The 19,239-nt window shown below is 37.1% G+C and overlaps 1 protein-coding gene across 1 annotated transcript; it reads left to right on the top strand.

The window, feature by feature from the left end:
• The first annotated feature begins 420 nt into the window (after positions 1-420).
• On the top strand, positions 421-19,030 carry MOK (MOK protein kinase). The gene is given in 11 exon segments (XM_010583964.1): positions 421-427; positions 5,057-5,171; positions 6,965-7,054; positions 8,628-8,698; positions 12,382-12,460; positions 12,933-12,981; positions 13,895-14,073; positions 16,472-16,573; positions 17,002-17,175; positions 17,418-17,529; positions 18,502-19,030. Coding segments are annotated over 11 exon segments (1,356 nt in total). The 3' UTR covers positions 18,880-19,030.
• The last annotated feature ends 209 nt before the right edge of the window (positions 19,031-19,239 follow it).

The raw sequence follows: 19,239 nt of genomic DNA, 5'->3' as shown, positions 1-19,239 counted from the left end.
GCAGGCACCCCCACCGGAAGGGCCGCCGCCACACGCTCCGTGGCCGAAAGGGACGCCGGCGCTCGCCCGGCGCCTCAGCGAGCAGCGGCAGGGCAGGGCCCCGCCGGCTGACAGACGCCCGCCGCCGCTCCGACAACAGAGCATGCGCAGCGCTCTTGGCGAGCGGAGGCCGGGCAATTAAGGCGGCTGCCCCCGCGCCGTGCCCGCTGCGCCTGCGTCACCTCCCTCCCCGCCGGCCGGGCGGCTGCACTGCGCCTGCGCGGCTCCGGCGGGGGCGGGGAGCCGGAGCCTGCGCGGTTGCCGGGGTGACGGGAATACAACATGGCGCGCTGAGGGCCTGGCGGCCGGGAGGTGTTCGGCGGTCAGGAGGGCGCCCGGTCGCTCTCTCGCTCACCCCGAGACCTGCAGGCGAGCAGCAGGATGAACAGTAAGGGGGTGTGGGGGAAAGCAGCGGGCCCTGCTCGGTGTGCGGGCCGCGGGCAGAGGGCCCTTCCTGAGGGGTGGTGTGGGCCCCGGCGCCTCTGGGGAGGCCTGCGATCAGCGGGGACCGGGTTCCCGGGCCGCGCGGGGAGCACTCGGGCTGAGGTGGTCGTAGGTGCTTTTTTAGTCCCTGGAAACCGCCGTCACTGTAGCCCGCTGCCAGCTCCTAGATCTCCCTGCGTAGACCGCACATGTCAACGCTGGTCTCTCTCTGCATGCCAGTCCTCCTCTTCAACAGGGTGCTAATAAGTCTTTCTCCCACTCCTGTGAAGCGGTAGCCTGTCTGTCTTCCGGTATCTCTAAGTACCTTCTCAGAAATTGCTAAGTTTTCTCATTATTTGTTCTGCAAGCCTTTCTTTCCATTACTTAGCATCCTTCTTCAAATCAACCCGTGTCACATCCTACACGTTTGGCAGATATCCGAATGCAATAATTATGTACCATGGCCTTGTGACTGTGGCTGCAGCTGAACTTCTTGTTGCTTTCTTTGGTGTTTTTTGGTTATTTCTCTCTTCCCACATGCATCAATGTCATATTTAAATGTCGTGGTTTTTTCTTCCTCAGCATCTCAACACCTTCACAACAAAATATCTGCTTTAGATTTTTATAATACACTGGTTTGGCTATTGTAGTGCTATCTTTTCTGTCATTTTGCATTGGATTCTTTAATTCCAAATGATGGTTGATTTTCTGTGCTCTCTAGTTACAGTAATACAGGTGTAGTCTTTGAATTCCATCACTTGCCCATAATTTTAATTTACATTGTTCTTAGTTTCCTGGGTCCTGTAGCCTCTTGCACATTAAATGGCCCTTCTGTTGAATGATTACCTCTCTGCCATTTACATGGCCACTTTTTTGGTGTTAGACTAGTTCAGATTGCTACAACTTATTCATCCTAACCTTTATCTGCCTTTCTGCTAACCATTCTAAGCCTGAACATCTGTGTGTGCTGAAACAGGGAAAGGAAGGAAGAGGTTAGGCAATATCTAGCTTGTTATAGATGCCATGAAAGAATTGTTAACTGGTAATTAGGTCTTCCTTAATGTTATATGCAAGTGTAATTAAAACACTGTTTATTCAATTTCATCCTCAAAGCTTTCAGTCTTGAAATGGTGATAAAATTTTTAACATTTCTGTCATTCTTCATCTTTGAGTACCACAAATTCAGGTAAACTAACTGGTACTTAGTTTTGTTTTGTAGCTGTAGTAAGTTTCATAGCCTAAAATTGACACGCTTTGACCTGACTGTTCTCTTTCAATGTGTGTTTGAAGTCCATTGTTTTGGTGGGGTTTTTTTGCAACCTGGTCACTTTGAAAGGATCAGTTATGTGGTGCTGAAGTGGATTTTTAAGAATCGCCAGAAATCTTGGCTTGTGGAGGCAAATTCAAAATTTGTATTAAATTGTTAGTACATTTGAAGTCTAACTTTTATATCTTCTTATTCTATATAAACGTTTATTATTCTTACAATGTCCGAGTTCCTTTCAGCTTCTCATTAAACGATAACTAACTTGTCACATGATCATTCTAATTTTCTCCCTAGGAGAAACGCGCTCTCATCTTCAGTGACCTGTTTTGTTGAGAGTTTACACGTTGATTTTATGCATCAAAAAGACATTTCAAATAATGCAATTTTCATTCCTAATTCTGTGCTTTATTCAATCAATTGAAATTATTCAGGTCTTTGCTGTCAGTCTTTTCACTGGATGGCTCTCTCTCAAGTGCAAGGTTAAAGCCTCAGTTTTTTGTTATGTGTGGGGTTTTTATTTTGTATATATAGTACTCTATTGTAAAAAAATTAAAATAACAAACCTTACACACTTACATGAAGAAAATCTTTAGTGCTGTAAAAATGTTTTAAAGTGTGTAGAGAATTAACTCTTCTCACACTATTAGAACTCTTCAGTTTAAAATTTTTTAAAAAATCAAATTATTCTGAGCCCTCCACTGTCACCTGGACTTCTGTTGTAGGAGCAAAACACATGTACAGAAGAAACTATAGCAAAACCAAATTATATAAACATATACTATCTGACTTCCTTATATATCTAAAAATATTTTCAATAAATTTGTACAATAATGCTTTCCCTGTGTTTCTCTGCCAAAGTACTTTGGTTTATTAACACCTATGGCTGGTATACCATAGATATTAAGATCCTACTTTCAGATCATATGATTTGAAATTTTTTTTATGCCAGAGAATCAATTACTTACATTTAAGAAAAGAAAAATGTGGGATTGCCATTTATTAGAATCAAGGAGTAGGTCAACAAATAGCTTTTTTTTTTTTTTGTATCTGCCTCGGGGCTGGCTGGCTCTGACGTTATATGAACATACAACATAGCCAGTGTGTATCTGCCTGATTGGTGAGTATCAGTTGCTACTAAAAAAATCCATTGACGCTTTTTCTTTGGAATTCTGTAAGAGTGGGATTTAAGTATTCTGAATTTTCACCATCTTATAGTTAGCTATTTAGATAGTTACAAAATTAAAACTTAAGGTGAGAGGTAGAGAGCACGGTGCAAGTGTGATTTCTGCTGACAAAGCATGTTACTTGTTCAGTCCTGTGGCTTAGTGAATGCCAAAGGCTAGGGATCACCTTGCTTAAAGGACTAATTGACCAGTTATCAAATAACAGCCACATGAATTAAACAGTCTCATAGTCTCTTCCCTATTTTGGAGTCTCTGTTAGAGATTACCTCCTTTACCCATAATGATTTTCAAATTCTGTTTCTGCTTTTAAAATAGTTCTATATGTGAATTGTGTGTATAAAGTGCATTAGATGGTGTCATTGATTTTAAATTACTCTGCTTTTTCCCATTTTTCAAATTTAGATAGCCTAATTAGTTAGTTTATGATCCCACATGATGGATAATGATCAGAAAACGTAAGCAGCAGGTGATAAAAATGAGAAGAGCAACTGACAGTTCTCACAGAAGTGCTGCTACTATATTGGAGAAAGAGGGATTTGCAAGGGGAAGGTTTCTACTAATTAAAATATAAGCATTTGGATCACAAGGAGAGGAAAGACCTTTTTTTTTTTCCCATGGGAGTAAGTGTGACAGTTGGGTGGAGAAAAGAGATGAAAACAATACAAATTGATTGCTAGTTGGAAGACAGCGTTAGAATGTCCCTGCCTCCGTAACTTTTCCCTCTGCAAAATTTCTTGGCAGGCTTTCTCCACTGTGAGGCTGTATTTATACTTGTAAATTAAACATATCTGGAAATCTTCTTGGACACAAAGAGCAGCTGGCATGAAATGGCCCACATCTATGCTAGTAAATTCTCTTATCTTCCAAAACAAGGCAGTAGGACAGAAACTGCTTGAGAAATGACCTTAGAAGGAGTCCTCACATCAGGTTGGGAAGGTGCCTAGGAGACTGCAGGTTGTCACAGGCCAAATCCATGCCAGGGACTGTTGTCACAGTAACTAATACAGACAACTACACTTCATTGAATTTACTGCTATCAACGTAGCTTAAGACTCCTACGGTTATTCTGACTCCTATAAAAGGTTGAACATGATAAAAGAGGTTTCCTGCTCAGCCTCCCTCAAAATGACTGGGTTTGGAGCTTTCTTAAATAATAAGACTATGTCAAAAGCAACAGCAGCATAAAGCTAACCAGATGTGGTTTTGCTCAGATGAAATCATTGGATGAATTATCAAGGATAGAATCTGTAGGTGCTAAAAATAAAGGGAAACAGGAGGACAAAGTGGGTGAAGGGATTGGTAAGGAACAGTCAATCACAAAGCTGAAGGAGAATAAAGGAGGAAAGGAAAGAAAAGAAATGTCAATTCTGAAGGAAATTAGGAGAAGAGTCAGAAATTAATATAAATAAAGCTTTCTTTGTAACCCTTATGTTATCTATCTGCTTCATCTCTTGAAGTTCTGCAGAACTAGAATTGACTGATTTTTCACTTGCTTGTGTTTGGTGCACTTCATTATCAAAGCCAAGCATTATTTTTGGCCTAGTGCAAAACTCATATCTGAATTTAATATGGGAATAAAGCTTGAAAAGCAGCAACTGCTTTGCTTAAAAAAAAAAAAAGTTAAACCAAAAACAAACAAAAAACACCCAACCCAAAACAAACAAACAAACAAAAAACCCAAAAGCACCCAAACAACAAAAACCCCCATGTTGGAACAATGACAAGATACATTTGCTTTTCAAGATAATTTTATGTTTTCAGTACAATGTAAATAAGGCAGGGGGGTATGAAAGAAGCAAAGAATAAGTTCAGGTATGAGTTGCTAGTGTGCTGCAGCAGAGAAAACGTATGACGTGCTGTGTGCAGAGGCATCATGTCTCTGAGCAAGGAGGTAGTTATTGTCTAAGATAGAATTACTGTATTTTACTTTCAGGAATACAGATTTCTGTAATATGGGCAGCAAAACTTTAGTTGCTGTTATTCATTATATTTTCTCTCAAATAACTTTTGTGTTAACAAAAAAACCCTTTTATTTAAAGTATTTCCATTAGTCAGAATTTAACAAATTGAGTATGGATTGATGTGCAGTGTTCATAACAATTTCTATTTTAAACACACTGAAACAGTTTATTTTTGTTTTTAGAATATCAACCAGTTGGTAAGATAGGAGAGGGAACATTTTCTGATGTTCTGAAGACACTGAGTCTTAGGGATGGAAAGTACTATGCATGTAAACACATGAAGCAACATTTTGAAAGGTATGCATAATTAATCATAGTACTACAGAAAATCTTATTTAAATTCAGTAGGGAAATGTGAAATTAAGACTAAGTGAAGTTTTTTGAATACACATGTATTAAAAAGGTTTGCATGCAGTACAGAAACGGAGCTCTGTTGCTGATTATGCAGGGCCTTCCCATTTGGCATTTGGGTTATTTCCTTGAGTACTCTAATTGATGTCATCCACTGTACTAAATGCTGCCCAGCCACTAGGTCGAGGGTGAAACAAGAAGAATGAGGACTAAATAGTTGATTTCTGCCTTTCTGAATGCACTGAATATACTTGTGCTGTTTTTCTTTTTGCTGTAAATAGTAATAGGAGGAGGAAAAGTGTCAGTCCTCCCCCTGGACAATACTCTTTTCAGTCTTACTTTAAATGCTGTTTTAATGCAAGTTTAAAACACTGTATTTATCCTTAGTCCATGTATAGCATTAGTTCTACTTCATATTTGCATTTATGTTTAATTACATCCATCAGCAAGATGCTATATGATCATAAAACAGGTGCTTTTTATCAGTTAGGAAAATAGAGGAGAGGGCTGTGTGGAAGTAGACATAGACTTGACATTCTCCTCCCAATATATGTCTGCCAAACAATGCCTTTTGGGTCACTGACTTTGTATTCTCAGTTAAAAATATTAAGTTCCTAGTGAAATCAGTGGGAGTGACACATTTGTACATACAAAGTAAAATGGGACATTTTGCTCTTGGGTGAGATTTCACAATGTAACTCAGCTTCAAAGGCTGTAAGTTTAAAAAAAACCACTCAAATATCTTCAAGTAATGTGGCTTCTGATTCTCTCTTGTGTTGTTAGAGATCTGTTGGTCCATTTATACGTTACCTACAAGTGACAAAATTGTTCAATTTATGATCAAAAGAGTATTTAAATTAACTGCTTATCTATATCAACAGCAGATGGTATACAATTCAGTGGTAGGGCGTAACAATAGGGCACAACAAGCAGACTCTATTTTTCATGTAGCATGTTTAAAACATCTTTTAGGACTTTAACCCTTTGATAAATTGACTGACAAATTCTTTTGATTAAAAGAACTCTTTTAGCAACAGATAACAGTGTTTTCAACAGAACCTACCCATACAAGTTTCACATTGGAAAATATTGTTTTGGCTTTTAGCTTTAAGTCTGAGTGTGAGAAGGCATGTGTCCTGCTCTGATCCATTACCTAGTGTGCAAAGCTCTTTGTTTCCTGCTTCCTCCCCAGAGTTTCTGTAGCATGTAGTTTTGTTGTTTATTAAAGTCTAGGAAGGCAACATAATAATTAAACAATAATTGAACAGTGTCTATTTTTCATATAAGAGGTTAGCATCAAAACTTAATTTCAAATGTTAAATTTGGCAAGGCTAGATTGTCACTTTCAGCATCATGCTGAGCAATAGTTGGAATGTATGCTACATCAACGCAGAATAAACAGTATCATAGATACTATTATGCAACACAAAATTCCTCCCAGATAGCTCCTTGGCATGGTAACTGGTGTCTGGAGCACAATTCATTACTACTTACCTTGTTTAGGTAAGTCCAGATACTCCAGACTGCAAGAAGGAATAAAGCCATTCTCCTGATTACTGATTTGCTCTATTGAAGAAATAAAGCAGGCAAACAATTTATCAGGTCCTGTGTTTGAAAGTTCAATTACAGGCTGAAGTGGAGTAGATTCTGACAGTCTCATGGCAGAGAAGAAAGACAGTTATAATCCAGTCCCTGATTGCAAGTCAGTCTTCCTCTTTTTCTTTTTAATTCAACTTTAGTATGGAACAAGTGAATAATCTGAGAGAAATACAAGCACTAAGGAGGCTGAGTCCACATCCTAATATCCTTGTGTTACATGAAGTTGTTTTGTAAGTATGGTGCATTCATTTCTTTATTTTTTTTATTCCTTTATTTGAACGATATTCAGTAACTTTTGGGTCTAGAGGCAACCTATAGGCACTTAACCAGCTTTTTATTCCAACAGAAAGAAAAAAACAGATGTGTCAAATTCTGAAGTCTTCATGCCTTTTTGGTTAAGAAAATCTAATGTAGCTCTCACTTTTTCTGGCTCTTTTGCAGCAGTATTAAAATTACAGACTAGATATATTTTAAGCATACCTAAACTTCGTATCATAATATGTAATAACTTGCTGGTGATTTCAACCCATGTCCCATATCCAGTGAGTGCTTTAACTGCACAACATCATGTCTACTGGAAACAGTGTTTTGGTAAGGCACTCTCGGAGCTGTGTGGAATAGGCTCTGGTAGTTCAAGGATCTTGGTTTGACTTGTCAGTTTGAACTAGGGATCCAAGGAAACTATTGGGCAGTATCATTTTGTAGGCAACTTTACAGACATCCCTTTGCAAGTAATAGAAGTTTAAACTTCTGAATTAGGCAGCAGCTGAGCTATGAATTTGGAAAGAGATCAATCAGTGATGAAGCTGGGTTCCTTAGCCTCATTAGGCACCTAAGTGTCTTCTGGGCACATGTTCTGTCTCACAAAGAGATCAGGTTTTATGACAGCATTTACTCCATTACTGTGCATTACACTTCCTCACTATGTAACAGCAGATATATATCAAATACTTGACACAAAACTTGTTGACTGCTCTAAAATAATTTTTTCTTGCTCTTCAGGCTGTTTTACTCTTCTGCTCAAGGCTCTGGTACTATACTGTTATTGACAGGCCCGTTTTCTACAAATATATGGAAAGCTGGTAATTGTGTCAGCAGCTTAGCTTTCTGGAATTCTCAGCTTCAGCTGCCGTGTTGTTAACGAAGTGTAATCCAGATGGCCAGCTAGCTCGCCTAGCTCTTTCACAGACTGTCTGCAAACTGAATTGCAGATTGTACCCTCAACCTTTTGCTGTCTGGGTTAATGGAACATTGCACAGGGGATGTACTTTAATGCAATTATCTTACAAGAAAAACTGAAGACCTGAAGACATCTGCCTCTGCAGGGCAGTGAAATGGAAAATAAAGTGTCAGATGTATTATCATATCGTGATAATACTTAAAACTCCTGTGGTCAGTAGAACACAGATTCCAGTCAGATACCAGTTTCCATACAATAGAACCCTACTGGGGACCTAACTAGAAAGTATTTTCATATATGGCGTAACGGCTTTCCTGTCTTTTATTGTAAGATTGTATCAGTTAATTTACTGGAAATTTCTTGATACTGAACAGTGTCATACGCCCAAAGAACATGCCTTCAAATGACTTCATGGTGTAAATCACTTAACTTTTGTAACGGACACTTTGGATAGTATAAACTAAAGCTATGATACCTCAGACCCTAAGTTGAAATATTTCTATGAGAAAGTATCGATTAAAAATGAAAATGCCCATTTTAATACTGGTTAAACTGAATACTTTTTTCTACGCTGTGTACAGATCAACATTTCTAGCTTAAAGTCTCCTTACTTGTTTCTCCAGTGATAAAAAAGCTGGGTCCCTTTCACTGATATGTGAACTTATGGACATGAATATTTATGAGCTGATAAAAGGTATGTAGCATATGCTTAAGAAACACACAAACCCTTCTTGTATAGATCACAAAGTGGAATTAATTATTTTTCACTTGGTTGTTCACTGTTACATATTAAATAATTCATAGGGAAGTTTTGTGCTGTACTAAGTTACTCTTTATTTCTTTCCAGTGCAATACATCCGCTTGTTAAAGGCATGGATGCATGCAGAAGGTTTCTAATGAGTCAGGTCAATGGCCATCTATTTCTACAGTCAAACTCGACATGAAAACAGGGAAACAACCTTGACTGCAAAACACAAAATAATTGCTTTATGTAACAAAAATTGCAACTTAAATAGGTTCTTTGTTAGGTCAGGACTGTAGTGATGTAACAAGAAAATTATTCCCATGAAAACTACTGAATCAATGAATAATGATTTTCAGTTTTTATATCTAGTAAAAATGCCTTTTACCAAATTTTCTCTATAAAATAACATTGTTCCCTGAAACCTCCTATATTTAAAAATCCTGGAGCTGTTTGTTGAAGCAGATGGGAGACCGTAAAGCTTAAGCTTTGTTCCTACAAAAAAGTTTAAAACGAGCTGATTTAAAACTAGATCTCATATAGACACCAAAGGAGTTGGATAGAGGAGATGAAGGGGCACTTACTTACAATTCAATATTAAAAGAGGATTTTTTTCTGACTAATTAAAAATTTGTAATGTCTTAACAGTTGGGAGATTCATTTAACTGCTCAATAACTGAGCATGCAACTGTCATTCAGTGTAATAGAAGAGATAAAAGACTTGCTCCAAAACATTACGTTAGTGACACTGAGTATTCAGATTTCTAACAAAAGAAGTAACCCTCTTCCTGACCTAGATACGAATTTGAGGTTAAAATACAGTTGTTTGCTGATCACTGAAGCAGATGTGAATATTTGCTGGTTTAAATAAGACATTTCATTTTTCCAGGATAAATTTGTGAAGTTGTAAATTTAGAGTAATAGCATATAGGAAGGAGTCCTCATTGGATTAGTCTAGTGCATTAAAAACAATCCTGCATCTTCTTCCAGGAAAGATACTGTACTTCAGTTACGAAAAATCAGAATGTTTAGGCATGTTCTTTAACTGCCTTTTTTTTACCTCAGAGTATTTGCTTTCATTTGGTTACATTTCTCAGTGTTTCATTCTTTTTCTGTGAAAAAGCCTGCTATATTAAGCATTATATACAGGTGGAAATTAGTCTAATAGTTTCAGTATGTTCTGCTATGGTGTTTTTTTACTTATTTATTTTAAAATACAGTTTTTAGCAAATTCAAGTTTTCCATAAGAAGATCGTTTTCCTGCCACTTAGTTTTAAAAGCCTCCTTTTTTATGGCATGGTGAATCAGTTCAAAATGATATCTGTGTTCAATTGTAATCTGAAATGCTGCAGTTAGGGGTTATCTAAACATTAATCTGGGTCTACCTGAACTTCTATAAATTGCTGGTTCTTCTTTATGGTATGGATTTTGTGTCTGGACTGTGTTTCCCATGATACAATGTCTTTTCACCTTGTACAGGGTGGTGGTACATGGGGTGGAGCTTGTCAAATCATAGAATAAAATGGGAACATGAACAACAGATTCCTATGGAGATTATAATAAATTTTTTAAAAGTATTTTGATATTTTGAAGTATTAAAGTATTTCATTTGGTTCAAGTGCTTTGCATTCTTCAGAAATTAATTTTGGAGTTTCAAAGTAGACATGTCAACACCACAATTTCCTATTGGCTTATTGCAAAGTCAAGAAATGTAACATGGCAGTCATTTCAAACAATAAATATAGCAATAATTCCAAGTACGTAGTTAAACTGGAAAATTAATCTTAGTTCTGAGCCAGAACACTTATTGACTGAGGATATCTAGATAACAATGGCACATAGAAGGAGCTCCTTTTGAATTTTCAGTGCTGTGATTTGAAGGAGTGCGTTACTAATTTGTAGAACAATTAAATTGTGTTCATTAGCAATGCTCTGTCACAAAACAATTTTCAGAGTGTACAAAAGTAGTTCCATTTCAGATGATTTGTAGTCTTTTGTAAATTTCTGCAGCATATAGTAATGCAAATGCTTGTCATTTTCTGACTATAAATCTTGCAAAATTAAGATTAATACAGGTGCAGAACAACTTAAAAAAGCTGTAAGTTAGAAAAATTTAGAGGCGAGCATGGGTTGTATGAAATTTTGTAATGAAGAAAAACTTGAAGCAGGGGTTGACTGAAAATGAATTTCTAATTTAACAAGGTGTATGGAAACACTTCTGTAATTAGAACAGTTCACTGTAATGCTACTAATGTGGAAAGTTGATCCTTTGGGTTTTTTCCTTAAACTGACAGATTGGTGTCAAGACAAGGCTATTTGTCTTTACACAAAGTCATAATACTCTTGCTATTAATTTATAGTGGTATCACAAGTCATTTAATAACTGAAAAACAGTCTTGCCTTTTGTTTAATCAAGAACAGTTTGGTCATTTAAAGTAATGAAAAAAATATGGCTCTGAGAGAGGTGGGAAGATGCCTCAAGCAAAAACAATTATAGCCTCAAGTGCCACCACCTTACAATTCGCTTCATCATTACTTCCAACTAAGGTTTCTCTAATGATAAATCTGGAAGTAGCAGAGCATCTGCTCCAGATTTTACTAGTGACCTGTAATGAAAAAACAATTGAGCAGGACTTTTTTTTTGTGAAGGCCTGGTTTTTTAAATACTACTAATTATGTGAGTTGGTTTGAATAGCTGCATTTTTATAAAATCTTTTTTCCACTATAAATGTCAAAAATCTTGATGTTGAAAACACCATTTATCTCTACTCAGGTAATAATACTACAATTCCTGATGTAAATGGTACTCTGTTTCAAGTACTTGTTATCTAATCCTGCTCAGTGGATTATGTGGCTGACTGGAGGAGTGCTGTAATCAGTTAGGAACACAAGTCCTGCTGGCTGCTAGGACTTGCAGCCTCAATGAGTTAGTGTCCTGATAATCTCCCTCCTCCTCCCCAGCCAATTACTCATACTACTGTCACCAGGCAGATCAGTACCTGCTTTGTTTTTCAAAAATGTGATCATTTTTGCCTCCGTTGATGACATTGCAGCGTTACATAAAGGCATTACAGCAAGATTAAAAGACCTTTGGAGCCTATAAAAGAAAAAAGCTGAGTAGTTACTTGAGTGGCTCTGAAAAACAGATAAATTTTATAACTGTCATTATTGTGCAACAGCAATAGCAAGCTAAACTACATAGGCTAACCTTTAATTGGCAAGTCAAATGTGAATCACGGTCATTTAAGTATTGCAGTAATTGGAGGTGATTGATATGAATCTTGAACCTTAAGGACAGTTACTTTGTTTAGAGAGGAAATTAGATGTCTAGTGAAATATTGCAGTTCTGTTAGAACTTAGGGAAACAAATACTGCAAGAAAAACATGCAGTAAAAGCGAAGGCAGATTACAGACTGTTAAATTGACAGTTGTTAGCTGAACTGTTCTGGTGCATACTGAAATCTAAATTATGTCTGAAATTGAGTGGAAAATGGATTACAAAGCTAGCTATAAATGACAAGAATTGTATAATTGAAAAAGGTAATATCAATGCACTATAGGAAGCTGAAGAGTAATTTTTTTTGTATTCTGTGGTTTGCTAAAAAGGACTTGTACAACTTGAAATTTAATTCTAGGAAGGAGAAAGCCATTACCTGAAAAAAAAATTAAGAACTACATGTACCAGTTATGCAAATCTCTTGATTACATACATAGGTAAGAGACCTGGTTCAGCAACAGCTTTACAGAAAATGTATCATACATTTATTTCAGGGTCATCTCTAAGCAGAGACATACAATTGTCTGGGGCAGCAGGCTGCTGCAGGGGGGAAAAAGGTGCATCTTTGCCTATAGCAGAGCCCTGGAAGGCAGCAAGCAGGCAGCCCAGGCTGCTGCCAGCACCCCAAAGGAGCTGTAGTACCTGCTGCAGGGAGCCCTCCTGGGAGGGGGTGGCCCTTGCAATCCTGTAGTAACCCTGGTGAGAGCAAAAGCAGAAAGCCTGGCCTCCCATTCCCATACTTATAGCTGTTGTCTCAACATGGTGGCAAAATTCAGGTTTTTTACTATGCTGTTGATAAGTTTGAAGAAAGTGTCAGTTTCTTTAAGTATTTTTCTACAAATAATTGGAAGCACTGATAATGTTTATCTTTTTACTGAACTCTTCTCTCTGGTGTTTATATTGGTACAGAAATGGGATATTTCACAGAGATGTGAAACCAGAAAACATATTAATAAAGGTAATTAATTTTATGTGAGACTATTTAACTGAAAGTGAAGTGTACCAGTATTTTTCTCTTTACTCTGAGAAGGTAATGTTTCTTCATGAATAAAACTACAGTTTTTAAAAAATAGACAGTTACCTCTAATACCATATTCCTGATGAACAAGAAAGTTTGTTATTGGCTAAAATGTGAACTTAATCAGATGCATTACAGCCTGCATGTGTTCACTCCAGCCTAAAAACCTGTTCTTTATCCTCTATTATATATTTTCCTTTCTGTGTTAACCTAGAAACAAGCAATAGGGTTCCGTTCTGCAGCTCACACTTGCTACATTCAATTCCTACATTTAGTGGAAGTTATCCATACAAAAGAGAGCAGAAGGTATTAGCTTTCAGAAGATTTATTCACTGAAATCTGTTCTCCTGACAGTTTCAGAATGTTACTTTGCTAATGTCTGAAAAGCAAGGATTTCAAAATTCAGTTTATGAAATTTTATTTTCTGGAGATAAATTTTTCTTTTAAATATTAGAAGTGTACAGGAGAAGCTCTTACAAAGAGAAGCCAAAGCCACCTATTACATCAATGCTAAACACAAGAACTCTAAGAAAATAACTTAATCCAGATGTCCTATTTCGCAGTCTTCCATTCAGTAATAGTCCATATGCTTTTCAATTAACTCTTAGGTCTTTCTTTTAAGGATGTACAGAACTGTATTTGAACATATTAAGGGACACAGATATCTTCAAGCCTGGAGCTACTTGCTACTTAAATGCAGTTTTACTGTTATAATACTACCCCTGGGATTTCTGGAAGCTTATTCTTAAAGTAATCTGTGATTTCTTTATGATGACTACTTCACACATTTAAGTAAAATCTTTGTTTGAATATTCCAGCATTTCTAATTTGTCAAAATACTTTATTTTTGCAGCAGAATACCCTGAAGTTAGGAGATTTTGGATCTTGTAGGAGTATCTATTCTAAGCAGCCACATACGGAATATATCTCCACACGCTGGTATCGAGCACCTGAATGCTTACTTACAAATGGCTACTATAGTTACAAAATTGATATGTGGAGTGCTGGCTGTGTTTTCTATGAAATCACAAGGTACAGTGGAGGATTTTGGTTATTATTAATAAAGAAAATCAAAGGTAAATAACTCAAATAAGTAGCACATGGTATGGGTAATATGATCTCTGTTTCCATGGTTTTGTGGAAGCTTCTTCTGTGATTAGTCTGCAGGGGTCATGAGGCAGTAATCCTGTTTTGTCTGTCACTCTCTTCACCCTATGGCAGGTTAGTAATAAAGCAGTGGGATGTTCAAGAGAACATAGTACCAACAAAAAATTATTTACAAGGAAAATAACATTTTTGAACAGTTGGTTGTTTTGTTGTTTGGTTGGGGTTTTTTCCCCCATTGGCTTCATATTCGATTTGGTAAAAATGTACTTTCTCTGCTTTATCTCTGAATAGAGTATGGCTCATTTCCTCTCATAAGCATCGCTAACTATCCTCAATCTTGTTAATGCACCTGATGGTAAAATTTTTCCCTCTTTTTTAACTTATTATTCTGCAAAACCAGAGGAGATTAGAGAAGACACTCCCTCTGATTTACTACTTTGATTTACAATATAGTGTGTTTAAGACCCTTGTGCCGGGACCTTATGTCCTGGAATATTTTGAAGTTGGATTCTGATGAAGGAAGAGTTCAGGAAAACCTGGATTAAAGTCCTTTAAGCTTTTCAATGACACTGAAACTATAACTAAAAAAAATTGTCACTGGTCTTCAAGAAAAAAGGAAAAATAACCACCATGAGTGTATCTCCAGTATCTTTGTGCCCTAGCAACGGCAGCAGTTCTTCTTTATTCTCCTCCCACACTGCTGTCTCTGATATGCAACCAGGAGTGATAACATTTTCTTTGCTACTTTCCTCCTCCTCCTCCACATGGCAAGTACAGCTGCTGCCATCACCATCACATTAAATGACAACCCTTATGCTTTGCCTGCTAACTTGTAGAAACAGTTCTACTTCAGTCAGAAAACTGTTAACAGAAAAATCCCAAATGTGGCAGTTCTCTTGCAAAGTAATTTGGACCAAAAGCTTTAAAAATGCTGTGGTTTTCCATTTCAGTTTGACTCAGGTGGGCTTTGAAGTTTGGCAAGAAAATTACATGCTGCAAACTTAAGTTTTCTTAAGGCAAAAAACCTTAAAGATATTTCCTCGTAATTTTAGCTTAATGTAACGAATTTCATTCTTTGCAACCACTGCACATTTTCAGAGACCTGATAGATGTGTTCAGCGAGAAATGAAGGATGTTTATTGGAAATTACAGAATTAAAAAAAGATACAGGCTTGCCAAGCTAAAGGAAGTTATGGACAGGGGTTTTTCTTTTTAAGTAAGTGCATCTTGCAGGTTTTGCTGTTGAGCATTTGCGTAAGCCTTTATGTTTACATCACACTGTCTAAGAATTTTTAGTCTTTTACTCAGCCATGCTTACCTTTCAAATCTTGGTCTCCCTCCTTCTGTTCCTTTTAAGCATGGTTCCTGGATTACATTTTTTTGTGGATTGCACTGTTGTTCTTCACTATGTTACAGTTTTACATTTAGAGGCAGCACAGTTTTGCAGTTCACACAAAAGCTACTCCCAACTGCTTGTCTTGATAAAGCTGCACAACATGAATCAGATCTCTTTTCTTTCCTTCCTCTACTCAAAGCTTTATGAAGACGTTCAGAGAAGTGTGCAGCCAGCTGTTTGATTGAATCTGCATTCAGTTAAAAGAAGTTTCCCCCATCAACAAAGAGGGCTGAGTATTTTGCTTTCAAGAATCATGGGGTGCTACTGAAGTGTTTCTTACATTATAAGCCCAAGGAAATGTTCTGTTAATATCGAAAAAAGCAACATGTGCAAGAAACAAATGTTAGTGGACCTAACTTGTTAAGTTAGGTTGCTCTATTATGATAACGTTTTCAAGGACTCTATCCTTACATTAACTGAGGATCAAGCTCAGGAACACAGTTCAAATTACCATCTTTCCAGTATTGCTGCTTGCAGAGAACCTGTGTGTTAGGAATGGAATGTTTCTTATATATTTCTATGTGCATACACAGCAAGAGGAACTGCTTGACTCTGCTGTCTTAAAACGAGGAAAACACATTGTCTTCTGGGATCTGCCACTTTACTAGACGAAAACAATCCCATATCCATTGCCTTTCACCAGGAGGGATGTTGTCTTTATATATTTTACCCCAAACCTGTGAGGAGAGGGCAACTACAGGTTTCTTTTTAATAACCCAAACTACCCTTTCCATCCAAACATGCAATTCTATTGGTTTGCTGCTCACATGCTATCCTTCAGTTGTTGGTTGGTATTAAACTGTCCACAAATGAATAATTCTAAAATGTATCTTCCTTGTAAATGAAAATTTTTTAAGTGGCAGCTATGCCACTTAAACTAGTTTAATTGTGTCTTCTCTAGTGCTAATACCATCTCTTACCTTGCAGTTTTCAGCCTCTCTTCCCTGGATCTAATGAGCTGGACCAAATTTCAAAAATCCATGACATTATAGGCACTCCTGCTAACAAAACTCTCAAGAAGTTCAAGCAGTAAGTATGCACTCCCATAGTCATTAATCTCACTGTTTAAATATCCACAATGTAACTGTAAAACCATGTGCAATTTCTGCTTAGGGAACCACCACAAAAATCTAATTCTGTTGCAATGGCTGCTGACCAAAGAGCAGTGTCTTCTATCCCTACCCAGAGATAGATAGTCACACATTCGTGATCCTTGTAGGCAGAGCAGTGGAAATCTGAGCCTATATCAATATTATTTGGTCTTTTATTTCCACAGTATCTTTAAGGCCAATGACATAACTTGTTAGGAAAGAAAACTTTCTTTTTTTCCCAAGTATTACTTACTTGTCCCTAAAAAAATGATTACCTAAATCAGATGAGGATAATTTTTTTCAGTAAATGGTAATTCTTTCTTAATATGCATGAGTAACTGTTTGTTCTCAAATTGCTTAACACAGGTCAAGAATTGCGACTTTTGATTTCCCTTTTAAAAGAGGAAAAGGAATACCTCCTCTTGTGCACAATTTGTCTCCCAAAGGCTTCTCTCTCCTGTATGCAATGATAAAATATGATCCTGATGAGAGAATTGCTGCCCATCAAGCATTACAGCACCCTTATTTTCAAGAACTCTGGCAAGTGACTTCAAATCACTTCAATCTTGAAGACTAAAATTAAAAAGTGGGGGGAGCACTGTGTGCTTATTATTTAAAGTGGACTGAAATGAAGTTTGCTTACAGTGCTAGTACTTAGCTTGCAATATAATGAACGTAATTCAGTCAACATAATTCTTTGCATTGAGTCCAAACTTCACCTAAAGCACAATTGATGTTTTTATCCTTTTTTTTTTTTTTCCTTTTTTCCCCAAACTTTTTAGGACAGCTGATACACAAGCTTTGGCCATGCACAAAAAATTAAGATTACTAGGAAATACATCAGGGCAAGTACCTCTGCATTTGTGGCAAATTTCAAAGGAAGGTCAAAGACAGGTAATGTTTAAGTGGAAAAATTGTCAGCCCATTTAGAGAAAGTAATTTGTGGCACTGAGCTTGTTAGCTAGAAACAAATGTTTTACTTAAGCTGATTACTTGGTTTTATTCAGTCTGCCTAAACACTGATCTTCATTTGGTCTGATGCAGTCTCCCCCTCCCCCCAAAGCCCTGAAACACATGATTTAAGAGTTTAGAAGCTGTGATACCACATAATCCCTTCAGTAGACTCTTGTCATAGTTGCTATTACTTAAAAGGTCAGTTCCACTTTTTTTTTTTAAATATCATCATCCTCTTATTGCTGTCTGCCTTTGAGTTAAAGACTTTTACAGATGAAGTTGTAGCAGACAGAAAGTGTGCTTTTGCCTTTTCAGGCCATCAGTCTACATTCTGAGCAAATATTTTTTTTAAACATAATTATCCTGTATTTAGATGATATCTGGCAAAATCCTAAACTTGTGTTTGACACTGGAAGTCAAAAAATTAAAATCTGATTAAAAATCCTGGCAAAACAAAACTTTGTTTATAGTCAAGCTATGTGAAAAATACTCAATGTATTCACTCTTACGGGTTTGCTAGATCTGCAAGGTGAGACAGAAGTTAGTACTACATGACAAACTCTCAAATACAGGTTTTTCTCAAAAAACCAAATTACAGTAGCAAAAAAAATTATAAATTATTTTCTGCTGTGCATTTAACCGTAAAAGTATGAACTCCCCTTCCATATGAGCAGCCACTTTTTCCACCAGTTTAGTTCTGGGGTTCATCAATGTAGGCTTTGTCTGAAGTTCCTTCAGGAAAAATTGCAAGAAACATCAAGCAAGGCAGTAATTTTTGAAAAAGAATTAGCTGAACTAGTGTATAGTGTATGGTTGAGGGTTTTTTTTCTGATTATTTGGATTTTCTCTTTTAATTTTATTCCTTAAGATGTTCTGAGAAAGAAACTGAATCTTGTTTAGTTATTTTAAAAGCATTCTCTTAGGAAAGTCCAGAAAAAAACAAAACGGCAACATGGACCTCCTCGTGGAGAATTACCAAAATTAAATCTTTCTGGAGTAGCCAGGAAATCAATTACTTCTTGTCCTACTCCTGCATTGCATTCAGTTTTCCAGGCACCTAAGGAAAGTGGTGAAACCCCTATGATACTGTCTGTTAGATTTATTGGATCAAATATATATTGAGGTATAGACTCTAACTTGCTCATTAAAGTGTAATAGCAAAATGTATTTTACAGAGCGTATTTCAAACTTCTGTTGTTTCCTCAACAGTCTGAGAAACAGAAGGCACTTAAGTCTTCCCCGAAACATTTCCACTTACCTGCTATAGAACGAAGAGGAGGAGGTTACTGACCGCCTTGTAAAGTATTTGGAGTGTGAGGAAAAGCACAACTATGCAGTGAGAGAGACCCAATCATGCTTCCATTGCTAGATATCTAACAAGAGCAGCAGTGCCTTATTTTGTGTTTCTCTGGAAATTTGTAGGAAAACTCCACAAGGTTATGAGGGCTGCTTACCTACCATTTTGGTATTCTGTTCATGAAGGGTATCAATATTTAATTAAAGCATTGTTCTGGCAGAGCTTAGAGAGCACTCTGTATTGAACTGTCTAAGTATTTTTTCCTTTTAGAACCTGATGGAGGAGGAGGTTGGTTAAAAATAACATGAAAAGATTCTTTGAGCTTCAGTATTAAGACTGGAATGTTATCTACA

Source organism: Haliaeetus leucocephalus, unplaced genomic scaffold (genome assembly GCF_000737465.1).
Source record: "Haliaeetus leucocephalus isolate CR32 unplaced genomic scaffold, Haliaeetus_leucocephalus-4.0 Scaffold932, whole genome shotgun sequence".
NCBI classification, from domain to species: Eukaryota; Metazoa; Chordata; class Aves; order Accipitriformes; family Accipitridae; genus Haliaeetus; species Haliaeetus leucocephalus.
The sequence above is the reverse complement of the archived record's forward strand: the minus strand, read 5'-3'. Positions and strand labels throughout refer to the sequence as shown.